Source organism: Xiphias gladius, chromosome 20 (genome assembly GCF_016859285.1).
Source record: "Xiphias gladius isolate SHS-SW01 ecotype Sanya breed wild chromosome 20, ASM1685928v1, whole genome shotgun sequence".
NCBI classification, from domain to species: domain Eukaryota; kingdom Metazoa; phylum Chordata; class Actinopteri; order Istiophoriformes; family Xiphiidae; genus Xiphias; species Xiphias gladius.
In genome coordinates, this window is record NC_053419.1 from 6545035 (window position 1) to 6564019 (window position 18985).

The window sequence follows — 18985 nt, forward strand, 5'->3', positions numbered from 1 at the left end:
AAATCCAGTACTTGTTAGTAGGCCCAATTAAATGTACGCCCAATTAAATTGCATGAAAAGACCAACTCTTTTCATGAAATTTGTTGATAATAAGAAAAACATAGAATATTGCCAGCCTTATCCTTTACGTCACTGTATTGGTACAATCTAAAAAAATGTTCTAACAGATTCATTGGTTGTTCTGACATAAAGTAAAGAGCTCTAATCAGTGCATTTAGGTGTGTGTTTGTGAAGCTGAGCCGAGGACTTGTTGGATGCCACTCCCTCACCCAGGAAATACGATACAGACATTTACATAGCAATAAAGTCAGGTTGAACCTTGGCTGATGAATTATCGTAAGTGGGAGAGGTGCAGGCTTTACTTCCAGTCCGGGCTCATAAAAGACTGGAGCCTTTTGTCGCTGACTCTGGAGACGATCCTTCAACGTACACCGATGTCACACCCCATTACACTGGATGTTAGTTTCAGAAGATGCGGGGCAATATACTGGTAGTAAAAACCCTAAAATTTGCCTACCCTATGGCCCATGAATTACACCTTTTGTACTTCACTCGACCATAAAACATTCGAATTGAAAAGCTCCTTCTTTAAAAGGACAGGTATGCTAATCACACATGCCTCTCTGGGGACAACAGAAAGCCGCTGTTCTTTATGGATACAAAAGGTTTGAAAAAGATGCTTTGTCCAATCTCATGCTGATTGGATAGGCTTTCTCACAGGTACTGGCTGGTGTGGGAGTAACAGGTGCAGCATGGAAACCTAACGCTTTAGAGATGGAATGACCGGTGTGGATTCCACCTCCTCAGGTCATGAATGTTCTCAGGTGTCTCAACAGTATTGCTACAGGACCCAGAGTCCGTTAGCTTATGGAATTTTTTACACAGTGTGATTCACTCTGCTGAGGCTCAACCCCCCCCCCAATTTCTTCCTCTTTGCCGCCTTAAATGGAAAAAAAATGAACTTTTCTGATTGCAGGCCATGTTCTGCATCAATAATCTTTGTGTTTGACCTTGTGTGTAGGTTCACAAAGTGTGAGATACATTAGATTTTCTTCAGATTGCTCCCCCGGGAGTGCTGAGAGCTAAAAGGGTTTAAATGTATTTGTTGTAATAGAGCAGTAAAGATCAAAGGATTAGCATCTGCTCTGCGCACGGGATAGAAAATCCCTCCACGCCCATACAGCTGCTGACACCATATAAAGTAAATACAGCTGTATAAATCCTGTGTTTCCATGGAAATCCCATCACAATCAGCCAGAGCAGACTGTGTGCAGGCGTAACACATCACTCACAGCTAAAATGGCTAATTTGCTTCCTTTCCCACATGGACAAACATGAGAGTTTGAGCTGGGATTACTCATGTTCGTTACAGCAGTGAGTAGGCCTCAGCCTCTGATGGCAACAGAGCTCTCAATTCAAATTTCAAACGATGACACAGTAGAGCTTAATAGAGCAACAAGCAGCGAGGAGTGAAACCTTATCTGCCTCTTTCTCTAACCGAAACCTGAATGCCTCTGTGCAGCGTGCCAAGAGCTGACGACATCTCTCAGAGGCGTTGTGGGCTTCCTGCCCGTGAATATCACATTCTCAGGGACATAAATGCCCGGGTTGTGCGAAAGGGTATTGAATTTAAATAATTTTTCTTATATAGCGCCCTGTCAAAGCAAACACAACACTTTCCAGATAAGTCCCCAGAAGCCTTTTTTTTTTTTTTTTTTAATTTAAAAACTTAATTTCCAAAATGCTACAGATCCATTTTAGAAGAAAGAAAATCAATATCTCTGGAGCATCCTTCAATCTGAATAAAACTGAAGAAGACAAACCCCACATTCCATAGCCTTCAGCGTGTTCCTTTTGTCAGTGAACGGCCTGCTTCTTAATGAGCTTCATAAAAGACATCCAGCCTGTAACCATTTCATAAGAGCAGTGACTTTGTTGTGTAATTTTAAGGTTAAACGTTTTCTATAGTTTAAAGCAAGATCCATGATCATGCTTCCCAGTGTTTTACATAAAAGGGATAGTAAAAAACAGAGTATGGGAATAAAATCAACTAAAGCAGTGATAACATAAAAATCCAAGTGTGCAGAATATAAAATACAATGAGGCATAAAACATGCTAAAGGTACCAGCTGATTAAAAAGGGTTATAAGAAGTGTTTTTAAAAGATGTGATTTTTGCACAGGTTCTAACTTCAAAATGCTACGATTGTCAATTGATGTTACACAAATGTTTTTAATTGGTAGTTCAGTTTAATGAAAAACATTTCTAAATTTTCCCTTGAAAGCAGTTGTCTTAAGGAAGATAATCACCACCACATTTAATGATCTATTCTACTCTAAAACCAGCAACGCAATTTTGTCCAAGTCTACAGACTTTTCATTTCGGACTGAACTTTTTCAGAGTTGTTTTTCATCTCGTCACTGAATGGTTTTGTGTTTCTCTGTCACCTGAGAGTGTATTTTGTGACGTAGCCTTTGGGGGCTTCAGTTGGAAACAGTTCGGCAAATAAATGCGTTGTGAAATTGTGTGTGGGTGTGGGTGTGGGAGTGTTTGTGTGTGTGTGTGTGTCAGTTAGTGTGCCTGAACTGAACCGTTCGAGGATGTTGTTAGCTTGGACCTGTCAAAAAGCTGCTCTTTGCCTAATTTAATGGAGTCAGTGAGCGGGGGGGGGGGGGGTGATACTGTTGTCAGTATCATTTTCAGTCCCTGTTGTTGCACTCTTATTTAATTACCTGCATTGTGATTGATGGAATAATGTTAATCTGTTTCAGGAGAGCTTTTAGCTCTTTATTTCATTTTCATTATTGTAATGCAAGTGTCCAGCAGCACATTCGTAAAGATGCCTGATGACTGAATGATGGAGAAAATAAAGTTTGTTTTTTGGATTTATTTGAAACTCTGTAAGCTCTCATTAGTAATAGCAAATTAATTTATCTGTTCTTGTTGCGGTCCCAGAGCAAATAAGGTCAGGATCATAGCTGCCGTTCCAGTTCATCCCAAAGGTGCTGGATGGGGTTGAGGTCAGGTCTCTGTGCAGGCCAGTCAAGTTCTTCCACACCAAACTGGGGAAACCATTTCTTTATGGACCTGGGTTTGTGAACCGGGCCATTGTCATTTTGAACAGGAAAAACTAATACCACATAGTTGGAAGCGCACTATTATTAAAATATCGGAGTATGCTCCCGCATGAATTGGAACTAAGGGGCCTAACAGCCCCAGACCAACAGTACCCAAAAGTTTGTTTATCCCTATAGTGTTAGAAGACAAATAATATTTAAAAATAAGCAATAAACTAGTAGATTAAAACAGCAAAATAAATAAAGTAAAATATAATACTGCTTATTAATACAGTCAGCAGTGCTGCAGGTTGCTCTGCAGTAAACAGTACAATCAATAGCTGTTAACTAACAACCCAGCTTACAAAAACAACAAACAAACAAGACAATTCCCGGATCTATTATTATCATAATAGATCATGTCTCCTGTCATTCCTTGGAAATTTGTTTCACTGTTTTATTTCTGGCTCTTATGATAAAGAAATGTGAATTTTCCAACTGATAACCACCCTATACATAACAGGTTGAGTTTTTTTTTTTTTTTTTTTTGTGGGCAGGATTGAATCTTGTTGTTGTTGACAATGCAAAGTTAAATTGACCTAAGTTCACCACACTCTTGATTTGTTAGCACACCGAAAAATGACTAAAGCTTGTGTTGCCTGCACGTGAATGCTTGTTTTTACGCTCGCAGACATGAACAGCACAATCGCGGAGACATAGATTATGTGTGTTGAGAGACAAAAAGGTCTAAATTTCACTTGTCTGTTTCCTTCTCTCTGTATTCTACCTCTCATCCGGCCTCACTCTCAATTTGTATTCAACTCTCTTGCAATCATGCATATTTTACATGGTAGTGTTTTTGGCGTTAGGTCACGCTCTTATTCCACCCCCAGCCTTCCCTTTCTCTATCTGCCGACTCCCAGTCACGGTCTCACAACATCCCTGCCCCAGCACTACCTTTCCTCTAAGGTGCTGTAGTGGCCTGTATCACTCTGAGCCAGTAAACATGAGAGAGGAAAAAAAACTGCACGGGGTCAAAGGGTAGGATTTTGAAATGCACTAAACCCCTGAGTGTATGCTGATGTGTATTTTGCTCTACTTTAACCCCTCCTCCCCTCTTTTTCCCTGTGGATTTAGTCCCCTTTGGTGGCTTGGAAAAGCAAATAGGGTGTGTTATCACTGCCAACATGCCTAACTCCAACTTCCTGGTTCGTTTTGACTGTCAGGACTGTCCCTCCCTGCCACAGTCGCTAGAAATCAGAGCCTGTTAATAATTGCTATCACAACAGACGTCCCAGTTGCACTGAGGCTTCCACACTGCCGCGTGTGTGCTGTTTACTTGTTTTTATCTCTGAGATGGTGCAGGGAAAAGACTGTGTGTCTTTACATAATGCTCTCATTGACAGTTTCCTCTCAGCCGTGCTTTCCCATGATGTTAGGTCACTAGACAATTGTCTGTCCGATTGCCTGATAAAGTTGAAAACTAGATGGACACAGAGGGATGTGGGCTGCAGACTGGAAGGATTAAAGGCTGGTGTTGCGGGCTACACTCCGGCTCGAGGGAGCCGTCACCTGGCAACCAGGAGATCGCATTTCCAAGTTTGTTTTTTTTTCTGTGTGCATCTGTTAGCTGTTGTTTGTGTATGTTTGTGTATGCATGTGCTGCTACTGTGGTCTTTTCAGGCTACAATTTAGGACAGTGTTCATTTTCAGCACAACAAAGCATCACACTCCAACAGTGACACACCGCTCTGACCTGAGAGATAGCAAGTGAAATCAGCATCACCTTCAGCGGCCTCTCTTGCCCCTCACACCTGCCCTCTCAGGTTTTCCCTTGCACTCTGTTTCTGCAGGGCGGGTGTCTCTGGTACATATCACCACCCTGAGGCTGCAGGGCCTGCAACTGGATGATCAGGGCTTGTACGAGTGTCGAATCCTCTTACTGGATAAACCCACAGATGAGCTGCGAAACAGCACCTGGACTCTGCTTTCTGTAACCGGTGAGGTTTGTGTATGTGTGTTTTTTTTTTTGTTTTGTTTTTTTTTTGCCTCATGCCTTCATGGCTGTTTTCCAGGTGGATTACATTTAACTATATATGACAGAGTCAGCGAATCAAACGTTGAATAACATTTGGTCCAGATGATGGCCCTCGCCCAGTTTGTCAATCAAAACAGGGAATCAGGATGGATAACTTACTTCTAAGTGCATATTCCACAATATACAGCAGAGAAAAGCCTGCCTCTGGCTGGCTGTCATACCTTAACGCTGTTTTGCTACTAGTAACGTCTATTCAGATTTGTGGTTTGGCTTGATTTCACCAATTTTAGTATCATTTTATGTACACAAAACTCTTTTTTTGTGATCACTTTTATTTTTCATTGTTTTTGTATTTCAAAACAAAATACGTAAATCCTTTAAGCACAAGCAGCCATATAACAGCATATAACACATGAGAAGTTTGGCTTCTTTTGTTGAATAAAAAAACGGGGTTGTAAAAAAAAAAAAACACAAAAAAAAAAAACTCTGGTTTTCATCAAGTCACACCTTTCAGTTGAATATACTTGTAATTTGCCATATTACCAGTTAAAGTCGAACTGAAATTTGAATTCTCTCTTTTTGTGGAAGGAAATATAAACTATAATGGTGCTGCAGCTATTGTGCATAGTTTTCCATTTTGCAAAAGAGGATACGCTTTTTTTGTACACACACTGCGGAGATAGTGTCTAAGCTTCAAGCCTCTGGGTGGGTGTTGCCCATGGGCAGCTGCTGACTGACATTCGAGGGCCCGCGTTGCTAGGAGATGCCCTGTAGCCTATGAACATTGATAAGAGACATGTTTTTTTTTTTTTTTTTCAACAAGCTCACATAGCAGTGGTTTTAAACAATTTGAGATGTCTGTCTCTTAACATTTAGCATTTGGGAGAACCCACTGTATGGTTAAGTTTGTATTCCACATGGAAGCTGGAAGCTAGAAAGCTAGGCTAATTAGCTTCCACCCCGAAAGTAGAAGGGGAAAGTGGAGGGCTAGCTCGCTCACATTAGAACAGATTCCCACTAGACGTTTCTTTTTGGTAATGTAGATATTACAACAATTAATTGCAGTTCTGACGCTGTCAGTCAGAGCCAAAAATCGACGCCTCCACTTATTCCGAAATTATAATCTTTTCCTTAGTCCTTCTTTTTTTCATAATAGCTGGTAGCAATGGTAATGATTTAAGAGAAAATGTTTTGCTGTAGGTAGTTTTTTTTGAGTCTAGCTTTCTCTGGAGGTACTGCTATGTTCTTCAGGAGCACATTTTATAGATCCTAAATTTCACTTTGTCCCTTCCTTTTACAATGGCATGGTTTCAGCCACTGTCCATATGTGGACTAATTTATGTGCATCTATGGGATCTCAGTACATGTGGATGTTCTGTTTTTCAGCATCATCAAGCAAATCCTCCACATATCTTCTCTTGGATCTCATCCCAGCACTGCTTTATCATTTCTTGTCAGGGACTATAGTATACTATGTACTGTATAACTTTAAACTTTTGAAAAAGTTATTAAAAAACTTTCAGAAACTTTTTTTGAAAGACAAAAATGCCTAAAACTCTTAACAGAGAATGTAATTTGGATAACTTTTGACTTCACACAGGTTTTGAAAAGAATCCTCAGTGACTCTGAGTTATCATCATACTTATTGACAGGTTTAAATAATAAATCTATACATAAAATATGCATCATTATTTTTGTGCTTTGAAGTTTCGCTATATTTGGGAAAACCTTTGCTATGACACGACGTACAAACATACAGAACAAAGTATCAGTGCACACTGCAGATCAAAGCGAGGTGAGACAGTTTCACTGAGCTGGTCTGTGTGAGCGTCGGGTGAGAGATGAGAATTATAATAGATTATGACTTTGTACTTGAGAGCTTGGATATAACTCCTCTGACATCCCCTGCAGGTACAGTCCTCACATCCTATTGTTTGGACTCTGCCTTGACATGTGAGATTGTCAGGGGCTTTAACAGGCTGGAAAATGAGGAGCTTAAAGAACTTTTTTTTTTTTTTTTAAAACAAAAACACCCTCCTGTCTGTGTGCGACTAAATCTAATAAACGTGAACACTGTTGTTGTTGTTGTTGTTGTGTTTTTTTTTTGGTTTTTTTGTTTATTTGTTTTTTTTGTTGGAACCAGGAGTAAGTACTTTACAGGTGCTTTCTGTAATTTCACCAGGTCTCTCCTATGCACAAACACCAAAACAAACATCTCAACCTGTAATCCAGATAAGGAAAAGAGAACAATTACTCTTAGTCTTGTAAAATTTATTATACAAAGTTACCAGAAGGACATGAGCCCTGAGAAATTACAATAAAATGTTAAAATTGCAAGTGGCTTGTTAATGTTGGGAGTGTTTGCAGATGTTACAAGGATCTCTGTGTGCTCTCTGATGAGATCTGAGACTTAAAGTTGTAGCAACATGTTCATGTTAGCAGTTCTGAAAGACGGCGTTTGTAACTGACATTATCACTTTGTGATGTGAAATATTAATGTAACTTGTTGTCAGTAAACTGCACACAGGCTGTTACTGTTTAACAAACAAGGCCGAGTCGCTGTCATGCTTTATATGAATTGATGAAAGAGGGACGGGAGACACACAAGATTTACTGTCGCTACTCCAGCTTTTTTCTGTTCAGTTTTTTTTTTCTTACTGCTGCTGCTTGGAAGATGCTGTGGAATTTGAGATTTCTCTTTTGCTGTAGACAGGATATGTCCATTTCTGAGTGTTAGTCTTATTCACCTAAATGGGACATATCTATTTGAAGAGCCCAGTTTTCTGATTTTGTTGCATTTTTATAGAAAATCTTGCATTTCCTCATATGCAGATATTCGTGTAGATGCATTCGGTTACACCTTTTATCTCAATGTTCCATAGCTCCACCCACCTTCACCGAAGCCCCGCCACCCATAGTGGAGGCTCTGGTCGGAAGTCACCTGTCGCTTGCCTGTGTTGCCGTTGGCAACCCTCCTCCGAGCATTACCTGGTTAAAAGGTGGCAGTGTGCTTCAAAGAGTAAATTATCAGGTATGTGTGAACTAACTATACAGGTGTGTAGTGCATTTACAATAAGTATGCTACAATGAATATATGGACTTTTTTATGTCTCTTACTCTGTCTATCTACCATAGCCACCACATCTATTTAGCTATTGTATCCTCTGTAATTGATAATACTGATGTATCAGTTTATAAGCAGCATTTTACTTTTGTATCTGGTTGAGGTGAAACTAATTTTAACTACTTTATGTAGATTTAGGTAGTTTAGTCCTATGGTTCCCAACCTAGGCTCCTCTCCAAAGGGTCAAGAGATGATTCGGAGGGGTCATGAGATGTTTAATGGGGTAGACAAATTCTGTTAGTCAGATCTGTGTTAACTTTTTGGACTGTTCTCCCATATTTTCTTTTTTCGTGAAATATAGAACAATTCGAACACTTATTTAAATATAACCATCTGATATGTTAAGAGTGGAAATCAGTGAATCAACTCCTAGAAATCTGAAACGTGACAAGAAGCCCCAGCTACACACTGCTTTTTTTAAAAATAAGAAGTCACAACCCAAAAAGGTTGGCAAACAGTGGTTTAATCTTTAACGGCCTTGAAACGAGTGACAGGATCCTACCTGAACACACTATTTCTTGGCAGAGTACCAGCAGTATTGGCTAATTCACATTTGAGATTTCTATCCTCTCACTGGTTTAAAGTGGGTGGGGCTTTAGTGGAAACTCATGATGTCATGTGCTCATGTGCAGCAGTGAAGATTTAATGAAGTTGGTCACTGTCAGTCAAATCAGGTCAAACCACATCCACACAGTCCTGATGAAGCAGATTAGCTGTCTTTTTAGAATGTTAAACTTTCAATAAGAATAACCTAAAAATACTTTCTGACTTCTGAATCATAAATATTTAATGTTATAGAGAAATACTTAAGATTTTAAGCCATGTTTTCAGGGGCCTTAACATTAAAATCTATTAAATCAAATTAGTTGTCAGATAGTGGAGTAAAAAGTACAATATCACATTTATTACATGTATGTGTGTATCTGAATAGATATTTAGAGAGACAAAAGTAGTTTAGATAGTATGTCTATGTGTATACATAGTTATGTATTGTTGGCATCCGTCCTGTCACTTTATCTGTCATATCATATTTACCAGGAGGGAGCCTTATCGCTGCGAGGAGTGAGCATGCAGTCAGCAGGCCAGTACAGCTGCCACGCCTCCAACTCTGAGGGGAACGTGACTCGCGTGACAAAAGTGAAGATCAAAGGTCAGTTGTTGCCCGTCTGTCTGTCTGTCTCGCTGTCTGTCTGTCTGTTCCTCCAGTCTCTGATGTCTGTGTGCCTGACTGGATGGGAGCCACCGTAATTTACATTTTTCTCATGTTTCTTCCTCTTGCATCATATGACAGAGTGGTAACAGAAACTCAAACTGAGTTAAACTCTTGTTATATCCCTGTGTAGATAACATTGATATCATGATATGAGACAAGATATCATATGGGATTTTGGTGGCGTTGCTTTATTGTGATAAAGCTTTATGTTTTGCTCAGTTTAAAGGCAGCCTTTTAGAGATATGACAGTTTTGTGAGCTTGTTAGGCTTCTGTAGATGAATGAAATGAGCAAATTCCTCTGTTTGGTCATAAAATTCACATTATTATTTTTTTTTCTAAGAATGTTCCTGTTAAATGAAAATTGCAAATGTCTCTTGAGGTATCTGGTCACAAATATATAGTGAGATTTTTTTTTTTTCTTTTCAATATTTACTGGTCCTAATAGATCTTTGACAGATTCACAGAAGTTTTCAGGTTACAGACTTAGAAAGTTTGCAGTCTAGTTTAAGGACAAATACACGTAGAATGTGCAAATATGATATTGTGTATCATTTTCACTGCATTATATATTGTGGAATTTATTTCTGATTTCTTCCTGTACTCCTACTCGTACTCCTACTGCTGATTTTCTCCAGAGAACCAGAACTCTGCTGGAGCGTGGTGCATGGGGATATATTTTGTTTTGGCATAATTTCTCTTTGAGGTTTCACTTCGTTTTGGAATCTCACAGTCGCAGTGGTCACATTTTGAACAATAATCATCATGAGCCCACACTGTCCTAATATTTTTCAGTCTAAGTCACATTATCTGAGCTTTGGCTGCGTTTTTCCACAGCATTGCCACATGGATGGATTACAGTAGACTAAGAGCTGATCTGGATGAAGTCAGTGTAAAAGCCTTAAGTAACCCCTAAACTGTCACTCATGCATATATACATTGAGAATTGTAGATTATGAACCTGATCAGTAATGACACTGCTGAGATCAAGTGGTTATTTATACATGAGACATGTGGTGTGTCAAGCCTCCTTAATTGGCTCTTTGCAAACCGCACACGTGTCAGCGGTCGGCATGAGGGAAGAGGGAAGTGATAAATATGACATTGTAACACCACTCTGCAGCAGCTGTTTTACAGAAATTACATCTGTATATTTGACAGCACAGGATCTCAGGGATATGGGATATTTCTTGTTATTGTAATTGTAATTTCTTACTGTTTTCGAAAAGGTTATGTTTGACAGCATTTCTCACTTGCTTCAGCATAATTGTACTCCATCATGATGGAATTGTGATGGATATTTTTGAGCTATATTCTTTATATTTTTAAGACTAACTGATTAGTTGATAAATCGAAAAAATGATCAACAGATCAGTTGATAATGAAAATAGTCGTCTTTTTTGTGAATGAAGTTGATGTATTTTGTAACCTGCCTCTCACTAGGTCCGCCCGTCATTGTCATCCCTCCCAAAAGCACCTCAGTCAACATGTCCCAGAATGCACTTCTTCAGTGCCAGGCAGTGGCCGACCCCCCCAACATGACCTACGTGTGGCAGAAAGGCGGAGAAAACGTCTATCACATAGAGTGAGTGCAATCATTACTCATTGTTCTTGAGCAATTAATTTTTACCCTTTTATTTTTTAATGCAGTGCATTTGAGCACATCTCATTTAAACCGAACTCTGTGCTTTTATGGAAGGTTACAAAATATAGTGTTTCACCAAGAGGCAAAAACCCCCAAAAACATCAACAAAAAGAGAGGGAACACAATAGTGGAAATGTGAGATAAACAAAGGACAAAGATTAACTATGCAAATACAAAGATCAAAAAAGATCTCAAGATTTTGTTTGAAAATGTAAATCAGTTTCACCTGAAGTTCACTGGCAGGCTGTATCAGAGGTGCAATTTATATGACAGAAATGTTTCTTTCTGTCCGAAGACACTCTGTTGACAGAATCTGCTTCTTTGTCAATAGAAACTGAAACCTGTGTCTTCATAGGTCTTATTTAGTTAAGCAATTTCCCTGCGGGGAATAAAGTTTTTCTGATTTTGATTCTAGCTACAGTGCATGAAAACCAGTTCCGGTGGACCAAACTCATCTAGAAGCAACATTTCTTAAAAGCCTGTCTGACAGGTACACATGTACCGGTGCACTGAATGATTTGATGACAAATGTTGAATTTATCCTCTGAAACTAACATGGAGTAAGCGGAGCGACTTCAAAAACAGGAGCAGTACCTACTTTGCTTCAGGTCTTGTACATGTGTTGCAATGTTCTGAATAAAACCTCTCAAAGTTTAGGTGGCTGAGGGCCAGTTTGGAGAGCCAGTTCTGCATGAGATGGAGGACCACATGAGAGCAGAAAATGCACTCATAAAATTTAATTTGAGTCAAAACCATCAATTTTATATGTAATTGTTACTCAATAATTTATTCCTCTCTGAAAAGCCCTGCCCCTTAGGTGAAAAAGTTAGCTACGGTCACTTTTTTCTGAAAGTCCTCACACTGATGCTGAATTCTTTCACCCTTCACTTTTTTCACATTTTGTTATGTTGCAGCCTTGTGCTAAAATTGTTTAAATTCATTTTTCCCCTCATCAGTCTACACTCATTACCACATAATGACAAAGGGAAAACCGAATTTTTAGACATTTTTGCTAATTTATTGAAAAAGTAAAACTGAAATACCACACTGACATAAGTAATCAGACCCTTTACTCAGTACTTAATTGAAGGACCTTTGGCAGCGATTACAGCTTAGAGTATTATGAAGTGACAAGCTCTGCACATCTTGAGTTTGGGAATTTATCTCCAGATCCTCTCAAGCTCTGTCAAGTTGGATGGGGACAGTCGATGGACAGCCATTTTCAGGTCTTTCCAGAGGTGTTTGATTGGGTTCAAGTCAGGGCTCTAGCTGGGCCACTTGAGGACATTCACAGAGTTGTACCTAAGCCACTCCTTCATTGTCTTGGCTGTGTGCTAAGGGGCATTGTCCTGTTGGAAGGTGAAACTTCGGGTCAGTCTTAGGTCCTGAGCGCTCTGGGCCAGATTTTCATTAAAGATATCTCTGTACTTTGCTCTGTTCAGCTTTCCCTCAACCCTGACCAGTCTCCCTGTCCCTGCTGCTGAAAAACACCCCCACAGCATGATGCTGCCACCACCATGCTTCATTGTTTGGATGATATTGGGCAGGTGGTGCCTGGTTTCCTCCAGACGTGACGCTTAGAATTGAGGCCAAACAATTCAATCTTGGTTTCATCAGACCAGAGAATCTTGTTTCTTACAGTCTGAGAGTCCTTAAGTGCTTTTTTGTAAACTCCAAGCGACTTTCATGTGTCTTTCAGTGAGGAAACACTTCTGTCTGGCCACTCTGCCATAAAGCACATAGGATCTCTTGGAGCCCAGCCAGAGAAACCATCAGGGTTTTGGTCACCTCTCTTACAAAGGCCCTTCTCCCCTGATTGCTCAGTTTGGCTGGGTGGCCAGCTCTAGGAAGATTTCTGGTTGTTCCAAACTTCTTCCATTAAAGAATTATGGAGGCCGCTGTGCTCTTGGGAACCTTCAATGCAGCAGAATTTCTTTGCAGCCCTCCCCAGATCTGTGCCTCGACACAATCCTCTCTCTGAGATCTGCAGTGGAATTCCCTCAACCCCTGGCTTGGGTTTTACTCTGATATGTAACGTCAACTGTGAGGCCCTATATAGACAGGTGTGTGCCTTTTCAGATCATGTCCAGCCCTGTTGAATTTACCACAGGTGGAAACCAATCACGGTGTAGAAACAACTTGCTTTGACATAATGGGGTATTACGTGTAAATTGATGAGGGAAAAATCAATTTTAAAGGATTTTAGCATAAGGCTTCAACATAACACAATGTGAAAAAAAGTGACGGGGTCTGAACACTTTCTGAATGCACTGTAACAAGTGACTGTAAACTCTTGATGATGCTACAGTGATGCTGAAGAAAGCTCCTTGGGGAAATACACACCACTCCATATGTTTTTGTTATTCACGAAGACAGAGTGGTGTGTCTGACCCCGGGGAGTGTCGATGGTGATTCCTGCTTTGATTGAGACAGTATGTAGGTACTAGTAAAACATTTAAAAGGACAGAACCATATTAATCAAAATGAACAATTACTGATTTATAATATAAATGTTTCTTTTCACTTGGAGTTAACTTTGGTTGCGCACAATGTTTTAACAGGGCAATGTTGGTCTAAGGGCAACGTTAGAAAACTCAAGCATGAAAGGTTTCTTTGGTAGATCAGAACAAAAAGAGCTTTGCAGTAATCAAGCCTGCTAGTGATGAGGGAATGCTTTATTCCTCCAATATCATCCCAGGAGAGCAAGACCTGTTCATCAGCAATATTCCATCATAAAAGGTGGATTTTCTGCATATTGGAAATTTAAATCAGCATAAAAAAAAAATCAAACCAAGGTTAGTAGCTTGGGGCTTGATATTTTGTGCTAGGGATTTTAAGTTGGAGCACAGCTTCTGTTTTTGGATTTTTGTTGCAATGTTTTTCACCTCAGTGTTATGCGTGTTCATTTGCAGGGAAATACGTTGAAATAAGTTGATACGAACAGCAACATCTTATCATATATTAGTGTAAAGTTGTGTTCTGTTATGAAACGCCAAAAATACATAGCTATGGAAGCATTTATTGTCTCAGTGGCAGCATGTGAATGACAGGTGCCAGAGTAGAGCCTTTGTGTATCCCAGAAGCTGGGGTGGGCGACATGGATATGGATAAAATCCATTAGCATGATATATGTAATTTTCTATTATGATATTGACATATATTATCTATATAATAATTTCTAGGACTATCACCACATTGATTTAAAAAAAAAAAAAAAAAATTAATTCCAATATTAAGATATATCAGTTAAGATTTGCAACATTGTCCACAATTAACCAAGACAACCAGAAATATTAATGCAGAGTGAAAAAAAATCTCTTCAAAATCTCTTACAATTTACATGTATATATCATCATGGCTAAACCACATGTTATATGAAAGAGCACACCATGTTTTTGCTGACCTCCAGTGTTAATAAATACAGCTAAAGTCTGATACAGCCACACAGTCACGGTTATCATTATTAGTCCTATAATATTAGCCTGAGCCTGAAAAGGACGTTAGACTTACTGTACATACTGTACTGTACATTGCTTCCTCATATCTCTTCTGTTCTTTCAGTAATGAACAAAATGTGATTGTCTACTACATTCTATGATGCCCTGACACAGCCTAGATCTATATTAAGTGTTGGAGCAGAAGTCAACAAGCACAAGGTGTTTTTCTTTTGTTACTTTTACTTGTTTGCTCATACTTCATAGTTTAGATGCCGTGCATCTGTTGCCATCTCTTCAGAATGACGCCAGAGGGCGCGACGATGTCCCATTTGGTGAATAGAATTACCCCATCCACGCACCTCCTTCTCTCATTCCTTCTGGGAGGAGGTAGGATGCAAGGAAGAGATGCATGTAAGGAGAGTGAGAGGCCAAATTAGCCAAATGGAAAGCACACGGAGTGTGTTAAGTGTGGTTACAGGGGCAACCAGAAGACATCAGTTTTTAGCTTGGTGTTAAAGTTGCCCTTTGGAGTTTTCTTGTAAACAAACTAAGTTGTTAGTATGAATGTATGAATGCTTACATTCAGTGTTACTTACCAAAAGGAATTGTGTGTATCCTTGAAGTCTAACAAATGTGTTGAATGCATTTTGCCCCTCATTTGCAAAGCCATTTTTAAAAAAAAATTTAATTGTTTGCATTGTTTACATTCATGTTTGTTAGCTTGAAGTCCTATTCACTGCGTTTGTTGGCACTGTACTACATATCTTTGTGTGCTGATGCCCCCAGTTACTAATCGGCGGAATACAAGAATGTGCATTGCCTTACCTGTGTTTGTGCGTGTGTGTGTGTGTGTGTGTGTGCGCGTGTGTGTGCGTGTGTTTGTGCGTGTATGTGTGCGCGACCTTGTGTGTCATAAAAAACAAAATTGGGATCTACTTGTAGGAACTTTGATCCATAGCATTATTTGTGGCCAAAAACTCCACAGAGCACCTTTTAAGTTACTTTTTATTACTAATAAAATAGTGACCATTAAAGTATTTTTAATGAACAATTAATTAAATGACTAATTTGAATGTGAAAATGGTCACACAAGCACACAGAAAATAATCCTCCACTTCTGCAGAGCTACAGAGCTTTTTAGCCTGTTTTAGCTCATTGTTTTTGTTTTACACTACATAAACTGTACAATTCAGTCTCACCGCTCGCTCTCTCTACTGGGTGCTGCCTACTTGACACTGAATGGCAGACAAAGTTAGTGACTAGTTGGTGAAGAAAGTAGAACAGCAGTAGAACCAGATATTTTTCTCAGGAGTGAGTGAAACCAAAACCAGTGATAAAAGGAGAATGACTATATTCAGCAAGTAGACACACACCCACGACTCCAAATGAATACTACTAATGTTACTCTGTGTCTGCAGGATATGTAAATAGGCGATTGTTTCCCAGCATGTTGGACGGAATAACTTAAGGTACTATACCAGGTGCTTGATAGTTTGTTTTTGACTTTGTCTTCAAGAGGGGCACTCAGTAGCGCCTAGACCTCTGCAAAGGCCAGTTTCAAACAACATCAGACTTCAGAGAAAAAAAAAATTTCAACTTCATGGTAAATGATCTGGATCTGCCCCAAGATTTAAGGGGTTCTTCCCTGGCCCATGCCCCATCCCTCCACCAAGTTTAGTTCAAATTGGTTTAGTTCTTTTTGTATAATCCCTCTGAAAAACAAACCAACAAACAAGCATGGGTGAAAACATAGCCTCTGCCAAATAAGTCAATATTTGATAGTCTGTGCCAAAAAAACAATACATACGTAAAATGAAGGAGAGAAAAAAGGCTTCAATCATGTCTCTTTAAAAGAAAAAAATGAAATTGGCCTGAAAACTGTGAAGCACTGAATAAGCCTTTCTTAAGGGAGGTTTCACAATAGCAGTGTTCAGTGCCAGGGAGAAGATCTGAATGAGCGGGGAATGGTTCATGATTGCTGGCACATCATCCACCAGACTATTGAACACTCTTAAAAAATGGTGGCTGGGATAGGGTCAGTTGAGCAGGAGGGCTTAATTTGCATTACCTCTCCTCATGAGCATTTCCCTTATCACACATATCATTATTCATTACAGTTACACTCAGGTTAATAATCAACCTGATTTTGATGAGGAAAAAAGTTTCGAGAGGCTTTTCGGAGCTAATGTATAATGCTGTTAACAGCTGAGTAGAGCACACAAGGATTATTCTGATTATCTGGTACTAATTTTGGGAAATAAGCTCTTTTGTAATTGCTTTGTTAAAAATAGTGACGTGATCTTAGAGAATGTGAAAACAGACTGCCTGTGTAGTTTTTCTCCAGTCACACTCAGCTATCCTGCAGTTTCTCAGGTTGAATGTATCCTCAGTTTTATGGTGGTTTTTGGTTTTCTGTTCTGGTTGTTAACCGGAGGTGTGGACTCGATTCATATTATGACATTAAAACATCAGTGTAAACAGACATCTAATTTTTATCTTTCATCAGCATCAATGACAAAAAGCTGTTAATTGTTTAACCAGCGGTAGCTAATTAACTTGAATGGTGTAAGTTACTTGCCAAGAGGCCAACATGAGACTTTTGATCGTTGTCTAATTAAGCCACTGTTGGTATCATTTGTTAGGCGTAAAAAGCATCACTCTGTAAGACTGAACTGAGACTGAACTATAGAGTAAATGTGACATAAAACCATATCAATTAGCTAGAGGAGGCTAAAAAGCTCAGTTGATTTGCAGAGTTGGTGATAATTCTTTCTGAGTTTGTCACTGTGAGTGACCCCTTTCACATTAGTCGTTTGATTGATTGTTCATATAAAAAATATTGTCAGCGGAGCTTAAATACCACCGGCACAGGTTAACGTTGATGTGCAAAGAAAGAAAAACATAGTAGTGATGAGAACTATCCAGGTCACTTACAGTACATGAGTCATCTGACCTACATGTTAATGAGCCCAAACGTGTGACTGTGAATCTGCCCACGAACACACATATCGTCAGTGTCCATATGTAGCCTGTTGCAGCCCGCTAGAGTCCTCAGGTTTTCTCTCCTGCTTTCTCTGTAAATGTAAAAGTGTATAAAAAGGAGTGGGCACTTCTCTTCCCACTCCAACTGGAATGAAGTGAAATTTCCTAAACCTTCATATGCACACTGGTGGAGAACACACGGGGGGGAAAAAAAAAAAAACCTCCCACACTGTTGATTCTCTGAGAACCTGTTTGACTGAACTCGAATGGAAGAGCTGAATTACCTCTTGCTCTTATTCTGAAGTAGCTGGTTTGTTCCTTACGTGTTCAAGAATTCCCATGTGTTTTCCTCAAGGTCTTTGAAAACGCGAGTGAGGATCATGGTCGATGGAACTCTGCTCATCTCCAGTCTCGTCCCCGAAGATTCTGGGTCCTACACCTGCATGCCGACCAATGGCCTGCTGACCCCACCCACCGCCTCTGCAAACCTCACAGTGCTGCGTATGTTTCTGTGTTTAGTCAGTAGTTAATGTAGTGTATGAGTCCTCTAGAGACATCCAATATTTCTTGTCCTTTTTATACTATCATTTCTTCAGGATTTCAACACATTATAGTTAAATCTTTAAAACAATTAAATCTTCAATTACAAGGATTAGAAATTTTTTTTTTTGTCCCATTAGCACTAAGATGCAATTTATGCACCATCATTTTGTCAAGTACTGTTTTATTGAATTAAGTATTGGAGTATAAACAAGTAATTGTTGATATACATGTAAACTACCAATTGTTATGTTATGTCTTAACCATAGAATACTACAAATTATTGCTGTGTTTTAAAACTTAAGATATCTTACATTAAATAAGGTTACGTTCTCCTAGATCTAAAATACTTACAGAAACTTAATAACAGGCTGTAAAGCTTGAGTTAACTTAGCCAGAATTTATAAATTAAAGAAAGAGATTGAAAGGAGTGGCCAGACATTTTACATGCAGATGTTAACTATTTTCTCTGAGGCATTAGGTAACAGACTAAACCGAATTAGCGCGAGGTAGCAAATTCAACACAAGTGATGTGAAAACTTGACCGTAGTTTCCCTTGAGACTCAAACTTTTTTAAATTTCCTCAAGAAATGTGATTGATTGAACCAACTTTAAGATTTTGTAAACATTGCTTCATCATATAAGTTTAGCAGAGATTACAGTGCCCAAACCATACTCTGATCAGCCGTAACATTAAAACCATTAAGGGTTTTAATGTTGTGGTATATCAGTGTATGTATTTTGTTGTTTGTTTTCCTGACCATATGAATTGCAGGTATGTTCACATTTTTACTGTAACTGAAGACTTTAATATGATAAACAAGCATTTTTGAGTTTATGAACTACTCATAATTAAAAACATAAGGTTGTTTACAGATGTCAACAATCCTTTAGTGAGATCAGAAAAACAGTAATTACTGTGATTTATTTATTGTAAAGTCAGTAACAGTTG

General features: G+C 39.1%; 1 protein-coding gene across 6 annotated transcripts in view; it reads left to right on the forward strand.

Annotated features, from left to right (window-relative positions):
* igsf9a (immunoglobulin superfamily, member 9a) overlaps positions 1-18985 on the forward strand; it is a 50107-nt gene that overhangs the window by 12727 nt on the left and 18395 nt on the right. For all 6 annotated transcript variants that reach the window (XM_040158121.1, XM_040158126.1, XM_040158120.1 and 3 more), the window contains exons 4-8: positions 4910-5056; positions 7977-8125; positions 9257-9368; positions 10873-11014; positions 17849-17994. In XM_040158121.1, the coding sequence (XP_040014055.1) occupies positions 4910-5056; positions 7977-8125; positions 9257-9368; positions 10873-11014; positions 17849-17994 (696 nt within the window). The remainder of the gene's footprint in view (positions 1-4909; positions 5057-7976; positions 8126-9256; positions 9369-10872; positions 11015-17848; positions 17995-18985) is intronic.